General features: G+C 43.5%; 1 protein-coding gene across 1 annotated transcript in view; it reads left to right on the forward strand.

Annotated features, from left to right (window-relative positions):
- AKNAD1 (AKNA domain containing 1) overlaps nucleotides 1–12,621 on the forward strand; it is a 44,766-nt gene extending 32,145 nt beyond the window's left edge. Inside the window, exons 9-14 of the mRNA XM_040231911.1 lie at nucleotides 4,077–4,174; nucleotides 7,278–7,394; nucleotides 7,517–7,621; nucleotides 10,173–10,254; nucleotides 11,544–11,643; nucleotides 12,346–12,621. Of these exons, the coding sequence (XP_040087845.1) occupies nucleotides 4,077–4,174; nucleotides 7,278–7,394; nucleotides 7,517–7,621; nucleotides 10,173–10,254; nucleotides 11,544–11,643; nucleotides 12,346–12,477 (634 nt within the window). The 3' untranslated portion in view covers nucleotides 12,478–12,621. The remainder of the gene's footprint in view (nucleotides 1–4,076; nucleotides 4,175–7,277; nucleotides 7,395–7,516; nucleotides 7,622–10,172; nucleotides 10,255–11,543; nucleotides 11,644–12,345) is intronic.
- The last annotated feature ends 1,474 nt before the right edge of the window (nucleotides 12,622–14,095 follow it).

Raw genomic sequence — 14,095 nt, forward strand, 5'->3', positions numbered from 1 at the left:
GTGGTAAAGAATGCACCTGCCAATGCAGGAGATACAGGTTTGATTCCTGGATTGGGAAGATTCCCTGGAGGGGGAAGTGGCAACCCACTCCAGTATTACGCCTGAGAAATCCCATGGACAGAGGAGGCTGGTGGGCTACAGTCCATGGTGTCACAAAGAGTCAGCTGTTTCTGCTGCTGCTAAGTCGCGTCAGTCGAGTCCGACTCTGTGCGAACTCACAGACGGCAGCCCACCAGGCTCCCCCGCCCCTGGGATTCTCCAGGCAAGAACGCTGGAGTGGGTTGCCATTTCCTTCTCCAATGCATGAAAGTGAAAAGTGAAAGTGAAGTCGCTCAGTCGTGTCCAATTCTTCGAGACCCCATGGACTGCAGCCCACCAGGCTCCTCCATCCATGGGATTTCCCAGGCAAGAGTACTGGAGTGGGGTGACATTGCCTTCTCCAAAGAGTCGGACATGACTTAGCAACTAAACAACAGTAATAAAAACAAGTATAATAAAAAATATTCTGGCATTTAAAAAACATTCTGACTAAGCATTCAAGGTACTAGATATTTCTCTACCAAATTTATAGTCTAGACCTCACAGAAGCACTTAAGTACCAATACAGGGACCGATGTTCCAGACTACATTTCCTCTTTTATAACAAACAAGTTAGAAGGTAAAACACAACCAAGTGTAAAATCAGATCTAACAGTGAATCTATTGCTGGCGATAGGCATGATTTAGCATTTGAAATCTTGGTAAACTTCATCATCCTTGAGGAATTAATTGAACAGAAGACTGTATAGACTCTTTACTCTTTTAGAAGATTAGAGTTCTCTCAGATGGGATGTATTATTTATTTAGCCTACTGATGCACATACTGTTTGAAGGATATTTATATACGTTCAGATAAATAACAATTATGCTACAGGTAAAATGTTTATCCCTTTATGTCTGATGCAGAATTTTGCATTTAAGAGATTTTGGATTTACATGTCAGCTACTTTGTCTTACTGAAAAACTGTCTTCTCAAGTAGAGCTTCCCTTAGCTGTTTGGCAAGAAGATTTTAGTGCACAAAGAAGTTTCAGAGGCACAAAAAGAAACTCGTGTATTAGACTGAGCTCACTTGAGTGCAATCCAAGTTTTCCACTTTGGAGAGCAGATGTTCACATGCCCCAGAGGAGGAGGGTGGAGACAGAAAATAAGGTGTGAGAAAATATGTGACTCAGGAGGAGAGCATGTTTTTCCAAGAGGCAGGAAAGTGCCTGGCTTCTCAGCCCCGAGACTCACAGACTCCAAGCAGGGTTGGAGTCCCCCACAGCAGGCCCAGGCACAGTCGGATGTGCCTGCATTTCCAAGCAAGGCCTGAGGCTCAAACCCCATTTCCGGGAATCAGTCTCATTCCTGACTCACTGGCTATGTCCAGGATATCTTGGGCACAGTGCCCTCCACACTAAGAATGAGCAACATTCCCTAGGGGCTTATTACAGTATCCTAGGGGCTGAGCTAGAACTTTCTTAAGAATTTTTATCAACTAAAATCCCTTTCAAGGAGTTAGAGTTTCTGTGAAGAAGGGAGACTGAAGCTACAGAAGGCTGGGGGAAGTGTCCCAGTATGACTACCATAGGGCGTCTTTCTGATGCCCCCTGGTGGCCTTGCATCACTAAAATGAACACCACATGGTCTCGACAAAGCATCACTATGAACAAAGCTACTGGAGGTGATGGAATTCCAGCTGAGCTATTTCAAATCCTAAAAGATGATGCTGTGAAAGTGCTGCATTCAATATGCCAGCAAATTTGGAAAACTCAGCAGTGGCCACAGGATTGGAAAAGGTCAGTTTTCATTCCAAGGCAATGCCAAAGAATGCTCAAACCACCACACTATTGCACTCATTTCAAATGCTAACAAGGTAATGCTCAAAATCCTTCAAGCTAGGTTTCAACAGTATGTGAACAGAGAACTTCCAGATGTACAGCTAGATATAGAAAAGGCAGAGGAACCAGAGATCAAATTGCCAACTTTCGCTGGATCATAGAAAAAGCAAGAGAATTCCAGAAAAAACATCTGCTTCACTGACTACGCTAAAACCTTTGACTGTGTGGATCACAACAAACTGGAAAATTCTTAGAGAGATGGAAATACCAGACCTGCCTTACCTGCCTCCCGAGAAATCTGTATGCAGGTCAAGAAGCAACAGTTAGAACTGTTGGACCTGGAACAATGGACTGGTTCCAAATTGAGAAATGAATATATCAAGGCTGTATATTGTTACCCTGCTTATTTAACTTCTATGCAGAGTACATCATGAGAAATGCTGGGCTAGATGAAGCACAAGCTGGAATCAAGATTGCTAGGAGAAATATCAATAACCTCAGATATGCAGATGACACCACCCTTATGGCAGAAAGTGGAGAGGAATTAAAGAGCCTCTTGATGAAGGTGAAAGAGGAGAGTGAAAAAGCTGGCTTAAAACTCAATATTCAGAAAACTAAGATCATGGCATCTGGTCCCATCACTTCATGGCAAATAGATGGGGAAACAATGGAAACAGTGACAGACTTTATTTTCTTGGGCTCTAAAATCACTGCGGACGGTGACCACAGCCATGAAATTAAAAGGCACTTGCTCCTTGGAAGAAAAGCTATGACCAACCTAGACCACATATTAAAAAAGCAGAGACATTACTTTGCCAACAAAGATCCATCTTGTCAAAGCTGTGGTTTATCCAGTAGTCATGTATGGATGTGAGAGTTGGACTATAAAGAAGGTTGAGCGCCAAAGAATTAATGCTTTTGAACTGTGGTGTTGGAGAAGATTCTTGAGTCCCTTGGACTGCAGAGAGATCAAACCAGTCAGTCCCAAACCAGTCAATCCTGAATATTCATTGGAAGGACTGATTCTGAAGCTGAAGGTCCAATACTTTGACTACCTGATAGGAAGAGCTAACTCATTGGAAAAGACCCTGATGCTGGGAGAGATTGAGGGCAGGAGGAGAAGGGGATGACAGAGGATGAGATGATTGGATGGCATCACTGACTCAATGGACATGAGTTTGAGCAAGCTCCAGGAGATGGTGAAAGACTGGGAAACCTGGCATGCTGCAGGCCATGGGGTCACAAAGAGTTGGACACAGCCAAGTGACTGAACAACAATGGTCTCATAGCCTTTAGCCCCATATTTAGTCACTAAGTCATGTTCAACTCTATGTGACCCCATGGACTGTAGCCCACCAGGCTCCTCTATCCACAGAATTTCCCAGGCAAGATACTGGAGTGGGTTGCCGTTTCCTTCTCCACAGGATCTTCCTGACCCAGGGATTGAACCTGAGTCTCCTGCATTGTCAGGCGGATTCTTTATCACTGAGTCACCAGAGACACAGAACAAAATCCAGGACTTTTTGGATCGCTCAGTTTGTACTTTTGGATCGCTCAGTTTGTACTTTTAGATCGCTCAGTTTGTACTTTTGGATACAAATTCATGTGATCTGGTACCAACAGGCAGCATAGCTTCTTCCCCTGATAACTGATTTTGAAGCATGAATATGAATAAAACTCTAAGTTTTATAACTTTGTATTTCATATTTCTAATTGTGTATGTGGATATGATGACTAGATATTATCCTCAGGAAAACAAAACAGATTTAATGTTTGGTGTACATGCTCTCGGGCTTCCCTGGTGGCTCAGACAGTAAAGAATCCACTTGCAATGCGAGAGACCTGGGTCGGGAAAATCCCCTAGAGAAGGGAATGGCTACCCATTCCAGTATTCTTGCCTGGAGAATTCCGTGAACAGAGGAGCCTGGCAGGCTATAGTCCATGGGGTTGCAAAGCACCAGACATGACTGACCGTCTAATACACACACACATACATGTTCTCACCAGGCCAGACTGTGCTGGGTGCACTTTCTCATCAGGAAAGCTCTCAAACAGGAAGGCAGAGGGTTGAGGGTTGGCTGTATTGAGAATGATATATATTCTCCATCGTTACTGGCTCTGAGCTAAGAAATTTCACATTTCACTTTTACCAATTCCTTCACTATCTCTATTAGCAGTGTACTAAACGTTTATGGAATCTTATGCATCTTTTTTAGGGACCAAAAAATGGAGAAAAAAGATCACAGAGGAATTGACTGTGAAACGTTTCCTATTGCCATTCAAGACAAGGTGCTGCACCCAGACTCAGTTCTCGGTAAGTTGAGGGGTCTAGGGGCAGTCGTCATGGTTCCGGTCCCTCTTTGGGTTCTGCTCATTATGGGCAGAATACCTGCTACGCTAAATAGCTTTACCTAGACTAGGGTGTTGCATGTTAATTTTTGTTTTTGCAAAATGTAAAGAATTAGTAATGAATTGATTCAGGTGACATGTGGTCAAGCAGGGTGAAAGTGCCCGCACCCGTCTCTGCCTGGAGTCGCAGGGCTCCGTGACTTAGTCATGAGGTGGTCTCAGTTCTGTGTGGCAGCCCCCCAGCATGAACCAGAATCTGCACCTGAGGAGCTCACCCACACAGGAGCTGCTGAGGACTTGTCCAATACATTTCATAGGAGCAGAAAGAGTGGAGAGGAGACCCAGAGAGCACCAGTGCGTGGAATTCAATGATTTTTAGTCACAGGGACCTTTCTCCGAAGATAGTTTAAGCAGAAAAACAACCGCTGGCAGGACTGCCCTGGATGAAAAAGAGGTGGGCCTGAGGCCTGCAGCTTAGGCAGCTCTGAGGGAGAAAGTCAGCACCCAAGCCTAATCTACCCAGTTTATACAGGAGGAAACGGGGGCCAGAGAACTAAACAGGCTTGCTTACGTTCCCACAGTCTGATAGCCAAAAGCCTTTTCTTCAGCTCAGTATTATTCCTACTCTGCCACATGTAGCTCTATTTCTTCTCTGTAGAAGACACATTTTCTAATAATAATAATAGGTTTCACTGACTGAACACTTACTCTATACACCAGAACTGAGCAGAGACTTTCAAAGTGTGGTCAGAGGGTCCCTGGAGGGCTGTGAGGTTCTCTCTTTTCCCTGAAAGAACAGTATTGCAACAGGTTGAGTGGAGACACACCTGTGGAAGCCAGCTGCCTTCGGTTAAGCTAGATATTCTAGGTATTTGTCAAAACACAAAACACTGCCGCTCTTCTCACTGGTCACTGATTTTTCAAATTTTCAAAATAGCTATTTTTCACAAAGATGTTATTTTGTGAACATGAAATGATTATTGTTTTTAAAGTATTTTTTTTAATTTCTCAATTTAAAATTCTAAAAAAAACAACCCTTGGGACGGCTCATTCAGTCTTAGGAAAATCTAAATGATTCTACAAAGTAAAAATGACTTAAAATTTATAAATACTTCTCTACTAATCCATGTTCAACCAACTGAATGTTGTATGACAGTTCTCCAGTGCAAGAAGAAGGTAGACTTTTAGTGCAGGTATGAAAAACACCACATATTATGATATATGAAAATGTTAGTCACTCAGTGTGTCTGACCCCATTGACTGTAACCTGTCAGGCTCCTCTGTCCATGGGATTCTCTAGGTAAGAATACTGGAGGGAGTAGCCATTCCCTTCTCCAGGGCATCTTCCTGACACAGGAATCGAACCTGGGTCTCCTGCATTGTAGCATCTGAGCTACCAAAACTAGAATAAACAAAAGGTCTTTGGGGTCCTCAATTTTAAGAGTGTAAGAGGGTTCAGAAATAAAAAATTTGAGAATTGTTGACATATAGTATATATCACTTAACTATCATAATACCCTAAAAGGTAGGAATTATTGTCTTTATTGTATAGATAAGTAGGAATTAAGCAACTTGCCAGGGTCCAAGAGCCTGGTGTATTATCTATTGCTGTGTAATAATGTATCCCAAAACTTAATGGCTCAAAACAGTGAACATTTGCTATCTCATTGTTTCTGTGGGCCAGGAATTTGGGAGCCATTTAGCTGGGTGGTTCAGGCTCAAGGTCTCTCATGAGGCTGCAGTCAAGATGTTGGCCAATACTACCATCATCTGAAGGCTTTACTGGGACTAGAGAGTCTGAGTCTAAGTTGTTCTCACACATGGCCATTGGCCAGGGGTCTCAGTTCCTCGCCAGGCGGACCAGTAGTCTGTTTGAATGTCATTATGATCTGGTAGCCTCCTTCCCCCAGGAAAGACTCTCCCCCAAGAGAAAGACTGAGATGGAAGTTTCAGTGACTCTTACAACCTAGTTTTAGAAGTTATACACCATCATTACCACTTTATTCTATTTGTTAAAAGCAAGTCACTACATCCAACCACAATTGAGAGAAGAATCAGGTTCTATCCTTTGAGGAGCATGTTAAGAGTTTGTGACATATTACCAACCATCACAGTCAGTACATAGCAGAATCAGGCTTCAAACTCAGGCCTACGTTCTTTCCCTTGTACAACACAGCTGGCCCAGGGTGTACATCTTTCTTCCTCTATTTGTAATTTCCTTGAGTTCTGAATTAGAAGGCATTCAGTGACTACTGACTGAGACTTGGGGAAGGAAAAAAACCTTCCTAGAGCTCACTCCATTTGTGATTTACACTTTGGTAGATAATGTTACAATGAGTGTAACCACGAGTGCAGCAAGGTGCAGGTATTAATAGCACCGGCAGCAGTTTTGTCCCCCAGCCCCTTCTTTGCTGGAATTGCTTGGACACCCAAGTGTGACTTACTCACCTGCTGGGCCCAGGCTCCCATGCTCTGGCCTTACTGGAGACTGCCACTGCCCACAGCCTGCCAAACAAGACCCAGACCTGCAGCAGATACACATGCTCTCTACTGCTAGCCTCTCTGTGGTTCTGATGAGGGCAAAGCTATGATTCAAGTTCCCATATGGATTTATGAATGTGTTGTAGAGGAAAACCATCTTTCCAGTTGCCTGGATAATAAGCTCTTGGCCACTGTAGGGTCTGAGAAGAAAATGTGGATGTATCAGGGCAAATCTTGAGAAATAATTACAAATGCAAGATGGTCTGATAATTCAATGGGCCAAATTCTCACAGATCCTTCCATTCAGAAGACCTTTACTAAACACCTACATATGTGCTGGGCAAATCTTGAGACTTTCCTATCAGAACTGTTACTTATCAAAACACTTCTCAGTTGTCATAAGGGGGGAGTGTCCCAAATATCACCCCTAGGCTGGCAACCTGTGTGATAAACTTCCCCCTGGGAAAACTGAACACTCTGCGGGTAATGCATACTTTGCATGATCAGAGCTCTACTGTCCAAAGCACATTTTAGGATTATAATAATAAAAACCTCACGCTTCCTTTGCATAACTCGGGCTTTTTCAGGTTCTGATACAGGATACAGCTGCTGTTGTGCATCTCGGATTGGACTGCAGAGTAGTGAGAACTGTGGCACTAAGATTCATAACTCCCAGAGAGTCTGCAGTAAAGAACCACCTAAAGGTGAAAGCAACTGGGCCACCTCAGGAAAAAAAAAAAACAGGCTGTATCTGGTTCTCTGTCCGTAAGTGTGCACAACGGTTGTTTGCAGGCAATGAGTTGCATTTTTAATCTTTTCTTTTCAGAATTTCATTATAGATACAACACCCCAGGACAGAATTTCTTTAATCATACAGAAAGAAGTGCCTTTGCTCGGCTCCGCTATTTAAATGAAAATAATTCTTCACCCAGTAAGTACATCTCCTGCATGATCCCATCTTTGTAAACAACCTAGACTCCCTCCATCGGAGACACATATCACAGTGGCCCCTGTTACCATATGCTGAGCACCTGCTGAGTCTGCTGCCCGGGCTCCAGCACTCATCTGACACTTCCATATCCAGCCTGACACTGGGATGGCAAGAGGCTGGCCTGGTAGATATGCAGTCCTAGCAATAAAGGACTTTGAAAGTTACCAAGTGCTATACCAGTGTAATCTGGCAACAAGTCATAAATATTTGATGAACAAATGACTAACTGCCACTACTGTTATTATTCAGAAGGGGAAAAAGCTTTAAATATATCCCCAGTAATTGGAGAAGGAAATGGCAACCCACTCCAGTGTTTTTGCCTGGAGAATCCCAGGGACAGGTGAGCCTGGTGGGCTGCCGTCTATGGGGTCGCACAGAGTCGGACACGACTGAAGCGACTTAGCAGCAGCAGCAGCAGCAGTAAAAGTCAGTATGTAAAGAAATAAATTATTTTTACACTCCTTAAATATCATGTTGCTAATTTCAATGGAAAATTTTGCTGTCTTTGGAAATATCTAAAATCCCACAAACATTTATTTATAAAGATGAATAAGACTCCTCCTCTCAAGGAGTTTACAACCTGTTGAAAAAAAGGAACTCATACCCTAATTAGTTCACGGCAAGATGTGGATAAGTGCTAAGAGAACAGAGTGGACTAAGGGAACACCAAGTGAGGAGGGCACACCCTTGTCTTGCTTCTGAACAACTGGGTCTGGTTCTCTGACATCCTTTCCTCATGGGTGAGTTCATACCTTCAAAGCTCTTTCTCTCCATTGCTGGGGACAGGGCGCCAGAGAGAATGTTTCTGACCTTTCATAGGTGCAATGCCCAAGACTAAAGAATTGTGTTTACCAAACTCAGCTGTGTCTCTCCTACCCACCCCCAGCTGCCCAATCCTCCAAATGGATGTGTTCTGTCGAGGTATCTTAGGAACACTTCTGTCCCTAAGACTCCACAGAAGCAACAGGCACATTTCTTTACTATCTCCTTGGTTTTGGGGTCAACAGTACATGAGACTTCTCATTCTAACATATGAATGAGGAAAGCAATTGAGTCGTTTGAAAAGTGATGTTGAAATGCCATTAGTAAATGTACAGTGGCCAAGAGGGTAGAAGTCTCAGGGAGGCGTCTTTTGTTCAGTGTTTAAGAGACCCTCCAGAATGGACAGAAAATGGAGCAGGCTGTTGCAGGAGGTCGTGAGTTCCACCTGCAGACTGCGATACACGGTACTTTGTCAGGATGTTGTAATTGTATAGACTGAATGGGAATGGGACCCTTTCCAGCTCTCAGCTTCTATGCTTCTAAGAATGAGATGACCAAGGAATTAAGACTGAGATCATCAGTACCACTGTTTGTCACAAGTCAGTCAGGGTGCAGTGTGACTGAATTTGGACCTTCTGCCTCCTGCCTTGCCTTCCATGTCTGAGGGACAATCCCCCCTGTCCCCTTGTCAAGTGGGACCCTCCTGAGAGGGAGTGAAGCCAAGATACTAGAGACCGGTGGATACGGCAGGCAGGAGACCAAAGGAGAAAGAGGGGAAGACAGAGAGAGAGAAGGAGAGGCAAGAGAAGGGGGGAGAGGGGGCCTCAGCGACAGAGGAGAGAGAAGGAGAGGCAAGAGAAGGGGGGAGAGGGAGCCTCAGCGACAGAGAAGAGAGAAGGAGAGGCAAGAGAAGGGGGGAGAGGGGGCCTCAGCAACAGAGGAGAGAGGAGAGGCAAGAGAAGGGGGGAGAGGGGGCCTCAGCGACAGAGGACATATTGGTTGTCCACTGTGCTTCCCGGGTGGCTTGGTGGGAAGGAATCCACCTGCCAGTGCAGGAGACACTGGAGACATGGGTTCGATCTCTGGATCGGGAAAATCCCCTTAAGTAGGAAGTGGCAAGCCACTCCAGTGTTCTTGCCTGGAAAATTCCACCGATAGGGTAGCCTGGTGGGCTGCAGTCCAAGGGGTTGCAAAGAGCTGGACACAGCTGAGCACACACACACTTTGCCTCTCTTCCCTTCCCTGGAGCTCTTCGTGTCTTCCATGGTGACTTTCTTACATTTATCTTACCTGTTTAGTCTCTGTTTTCTAGGATTGTCTTAGTAACATAATTTTTTAGTTTCTGACTCCTAGAATCCTTGCTCCTAAAGTAGAGAGGACTTTAGAAATCCATTTGGTCCAACCGCTTGGAAAATATTATCCCTCCATTTGCCAAATGAAGAAGTTGAATCCATACACATGCCCAGGTCACCCAGCTAGCACCAAAGGAACTTAGACTCCTGGTTTCTTGTCTGCTAATAAAACTCCTTTTAAATGTTGAATTTCTTCTTTCTTGAATTCAGAATACTCAATGGCTACTTTCCATGTTCCCTAGGTTTACTTCCTTATTAAAACTTTATGAAGTATTTCACTTATACACTAAAGTTCAGGAAAGGATAGCCATATACCCACCACTGGATTTGGGGATCATTTTTGTGCTCTGAATCTGACCACAGCTAACTTTTTTCAGCTCATTCAAAACCAAAATGGATCTGTTTCCAGAGAGCAAATCCCAAACCCTCTAATGATGGATGTGAACCCATACCAAGAAAGTAAGTATGATTAACCAAATGACTGCCCATTTGGTGTATGCAGTATGCTCAGGGCATTATTGTCTGCCCGTGATCACCTACAGCAGCAGTCCCCAACCTTTTTGACATCAGGGACCAGTTTTGTGCAAGACAGTTTTTCCATGGGGGTTTTGGGATGATTCAAGCACATCACATTTATTGTGCACTTTATTTCTATTATTATTACATCAGTGCCACCTCAGATTATCAGGCATTAGATCCCAGAGGTTGGAGCCCCCTGACCTAGATCTTAAGTAGTAGTCAGGATTCAAACCTACATCTGGTTAATATTTCCATCATTCAGTTATTCTTTCAACAAATATTTGAGTGTCAATAGCAGGACATTGTGCTTGTCCTGAGGACACAGTGACAAAGTCAACTACTGTCTCCGCCCTTACTTTTTTGGTAGAGGAAAAGGGGGCATAGAGTACTATTACCTAATATGGGGGTTTGGAGAAGCTGAGCTCCAAAGAGTAAGTATGAATGAGTCAGCAAGGATGGAAGAGCACGAGCAAAGAAATGCCAGTCTGAGAGAGCCTCCTGGTGTGGAAAAGCCCTTGGCAAGTTCAGGAGCAATGTGGCAGGAGCCTAAAAGAGGGCAAGGCAGTGGGGCAGGATAGGTGAGAGGAGGCTGGTGGGATGGGCACGGCCAGGCTGTGCAGGGGCTTGTCGGCTGCGGGAAGGATTTCAGGTTCTCAGGTTTAATGGATAGCCAATGAGATTTTCTTTTTTTTAACCAGAGTGTTATTTAAAGCTTCCTAGTGTTTTAAAAGATCACTCTAACTACTAAGGGAGAGGGAATGGATTAGAGGAGTCAAGGACTGGAGCACAGAAGCCAAGTAAGAGACCAGTACAATAAGCCAGGTGGGATGATGGCAGCTTAGCTAAGGGTGGTAGAAAAGGAAAGAGAGAAGACTAGTATTTAAGAGCTATCTAGGAGGCAGACTTGACAGTGTAGTAGAGAGTTCAGGCTGTGCAGTCACAGTCATTCAGGGTGAACCCTAATATGCACTGCCATGGTGCAGCACAGTGTGTATGAATACAGCCACTGGCTAGTTCTTGGGTTTGCATCTTGGTTCTGTGTCCTTGGGCAGATGGCGCACCAACTCCTCACCCCCAACACACACACACCCACACCCACCCATTACTGAAACACACACACCCACACCCACCCATTACTGAAACACACACACACACACCCCCATTACTGAACCACAGAGTTGAAGAGGGTGCTTTACGCAAGTATTAATGTGCTTTTGCCTTTCTTACAGGTCAGACCTTGCTACACTCTCACCCCATTCCCACTCCTGCAGGATTTCTGAAAACATATCCTCCAGCAACTTTAGCAGTCACAAAGAAACGGAATCTGAGGTGAGGACCTTGCAGCTTGTGAGTTTGGTCTTCCTAACCACAAAACTGATGGCTTTTAAATTATTACAGTATGAGAGCATCAAAAAATGTTCTGCTGAAACAAACTGTGCTCAGCACCAACATAAAGACACACAGCCTGAGCAGCCGCATGGCTTGTATTATTCCTAAACTGGTTCCAAGGGAAATTTCCTGGAGAAGGTGTTTTGTGGGTGGTGCCTCAGCTACAGACTTCCCAGTGTGCCGTTTGCAAGTTTGTTTCAGTGACACTGGGGTTAGAGCTGCCGGCAGTTTTCTGTTTCCAATCAGGTCACTTTCAATGTCGCCACAAGCATGCGCTGCACCCCTGTGTGCCCCTCGGTGGCTATGGGCCCTAAATCCCATTCAATGCCCCTCATGTTTTTCTTCCTTCTCACAGATCTCTTTTTCCACAGCAGGGAAACAGCCCAGCAGGTTGCTGACCTCATCCTCTGATTCATGCTCATCAGTCACGTGTTTATCTTTTTTTCTATCCCTTTCTCTACAAAATATATTCCATCGCACACTGGTTTCCTAGGAAACCAGCTCTCAAAAACAGAAATAGACTGGGTGGAAAACAGAATACTCCAAAAATTCCACTTTGCAATGTTTAGTAACGAGATAACCCAATTACCAGGAGCAGTAGTAAATTTCTGTAACCAAAATGTGTGGACTTTTCCTCTGTAGATTTTAAACTCGTCTTTGGATCATGCCCTAAGGACAGCAACCATTTTGAAACAAACTACTGATCAAATGATTAGAACTATTGCAGAAGATCTTGCCAAAGTACAAAGATGGAGGAAAAAGCTGAAATACTAGTTTGACTCAAGGCAACCAAGGATTAAAAAAAAAATGCAGAGAAAACTTGGTCTTCCCTCCAAAGGTATTTTACTTATTATACAACTTATGAAGATGACTTTCTAGAGAAAACACCAAAATTGCAAGAAATGAGGGACACAATTTTTTAAAAAATGGACCTCTGATTCTTAAAAATCAAAGTCAACACATATTTGTTTAAAAATAAATGTTACTAACTCATAATAAAAGAAATGAAAACAGTAAAACATACTTTTACCTGTCAGTATGGCAAAACCCAGGCTGTGTCAGGGAAGATGGGGGAGATGAGTGCTCTCATACACTGCTGATAGAAGTACATATTAGTGCAACTCTGTTGAAAGGCAACTCGATAATTGCTACCAAATTCTACAAATTCTGAAAGTATTTACCTTCTGAGCAGCAATTCCACTACTAGGATTTTGCTTTATAAGTCACTCAAACAATATGTCACATAATGTGTATGAGGATGGCCACTGACGGGAAGGGGTCACAAATGGAACACATCTAATACCCTCTCTGATGATTCAAAAACAATGACAGTCAGGATTTCCCTAGTCATCCAGTGGCTAAGACTCTGAGCTCCCAAAACAGGGGCCTGGGTTCGATCCCTGGTCAGAGAATTTGGTCCCACGTGCCTCAACTGGAAGATTCCTGCATGCTGTAACTAAAGATCCTGCATGCTGCAAGGAAGATCAGAGATCCCACGTGTGGTGATGAAGACTTGGAGCAGCCAAATAAATAAATAAAGGTGAAATTTAATTTCAAAAGTGACAGTCATATAGTTAATACTCTGCAGCCACTGAAAAGAATGAGGTATATAATCTGTAAGATAGTGAAGAAAAGCAAGCTAAGAAATATGTGTGACTTCATTTGTTTTTCAAAGGGCATATACATTTTCTGGAAAGATACACAAAAATATTCAGTGGCCTTCTAGGAAATTCAACCAGAAGCCTCAAGACAGGCTCTTTACTTTTCATTTACTTTCAGTACTTAATAAAATTCTTATGATTGTTTTCTATATTATTTACTTAGAGATCTCCTGAAGTCATAAATATGGAAAAATAATAGTCATGGATTAATGAAATTTACCTAGGCCAAAACTGCATGCAGGGATTAAGCCCTGATTTGCTGCTTTTAAGGACTGATGCTCAACCTCCTTAATGACAGAGTAGCAGTTTACTGGCTCTTTCCCTCTTTCCTGGGACTGAGTGAGTGAGTGAGTGAAGTCACTCAGTCGTGTCCGACTTTTTGCGACCCCATGGACTGTACTACTTAAACTTTTGGGGATTCAACCCTCTTTGAGAATGTGATAAAAGTTAGGGAGCCTCCCTGCCCCATGCTCCTCTAAAAGCAGTATGAACACGCATGATTTTGCACATAATTTTTAAATATTCGTGGAGACCTGAAGCAAATCCATGGCATCCAAGTTAGAAGGGACTGCCATAAATGAATGTCCCTTACCCCACAAATTAACCCTTACAGAAACTTACTATTGTAATTATTTAAAAATATGGCCCATCCCTGCCTTATTAAACCATATTCCAAGTGTAATTTTATATTTCCTTGATGAGTGAGTATCATCATAATCACTGAATCAGCT

Source organism: Oryx dammah, unplaced genomic scaffold (genome assembly GCF_014754425.2).
Source record: "Oryx dammah isolate SB20612 unplaced genomic scaffold, SCBI_Odam_1.1 HiC_scaffold_28, whole genome shotgun sequence".
In the NCBI taxonomy this organism is placed as follows: domain Eukaryota; kingdom Metazoa; phylum Chordata; class Mammalia; order Artiodactyla; family Bovidae; genus Oryx; species Oryx dammah.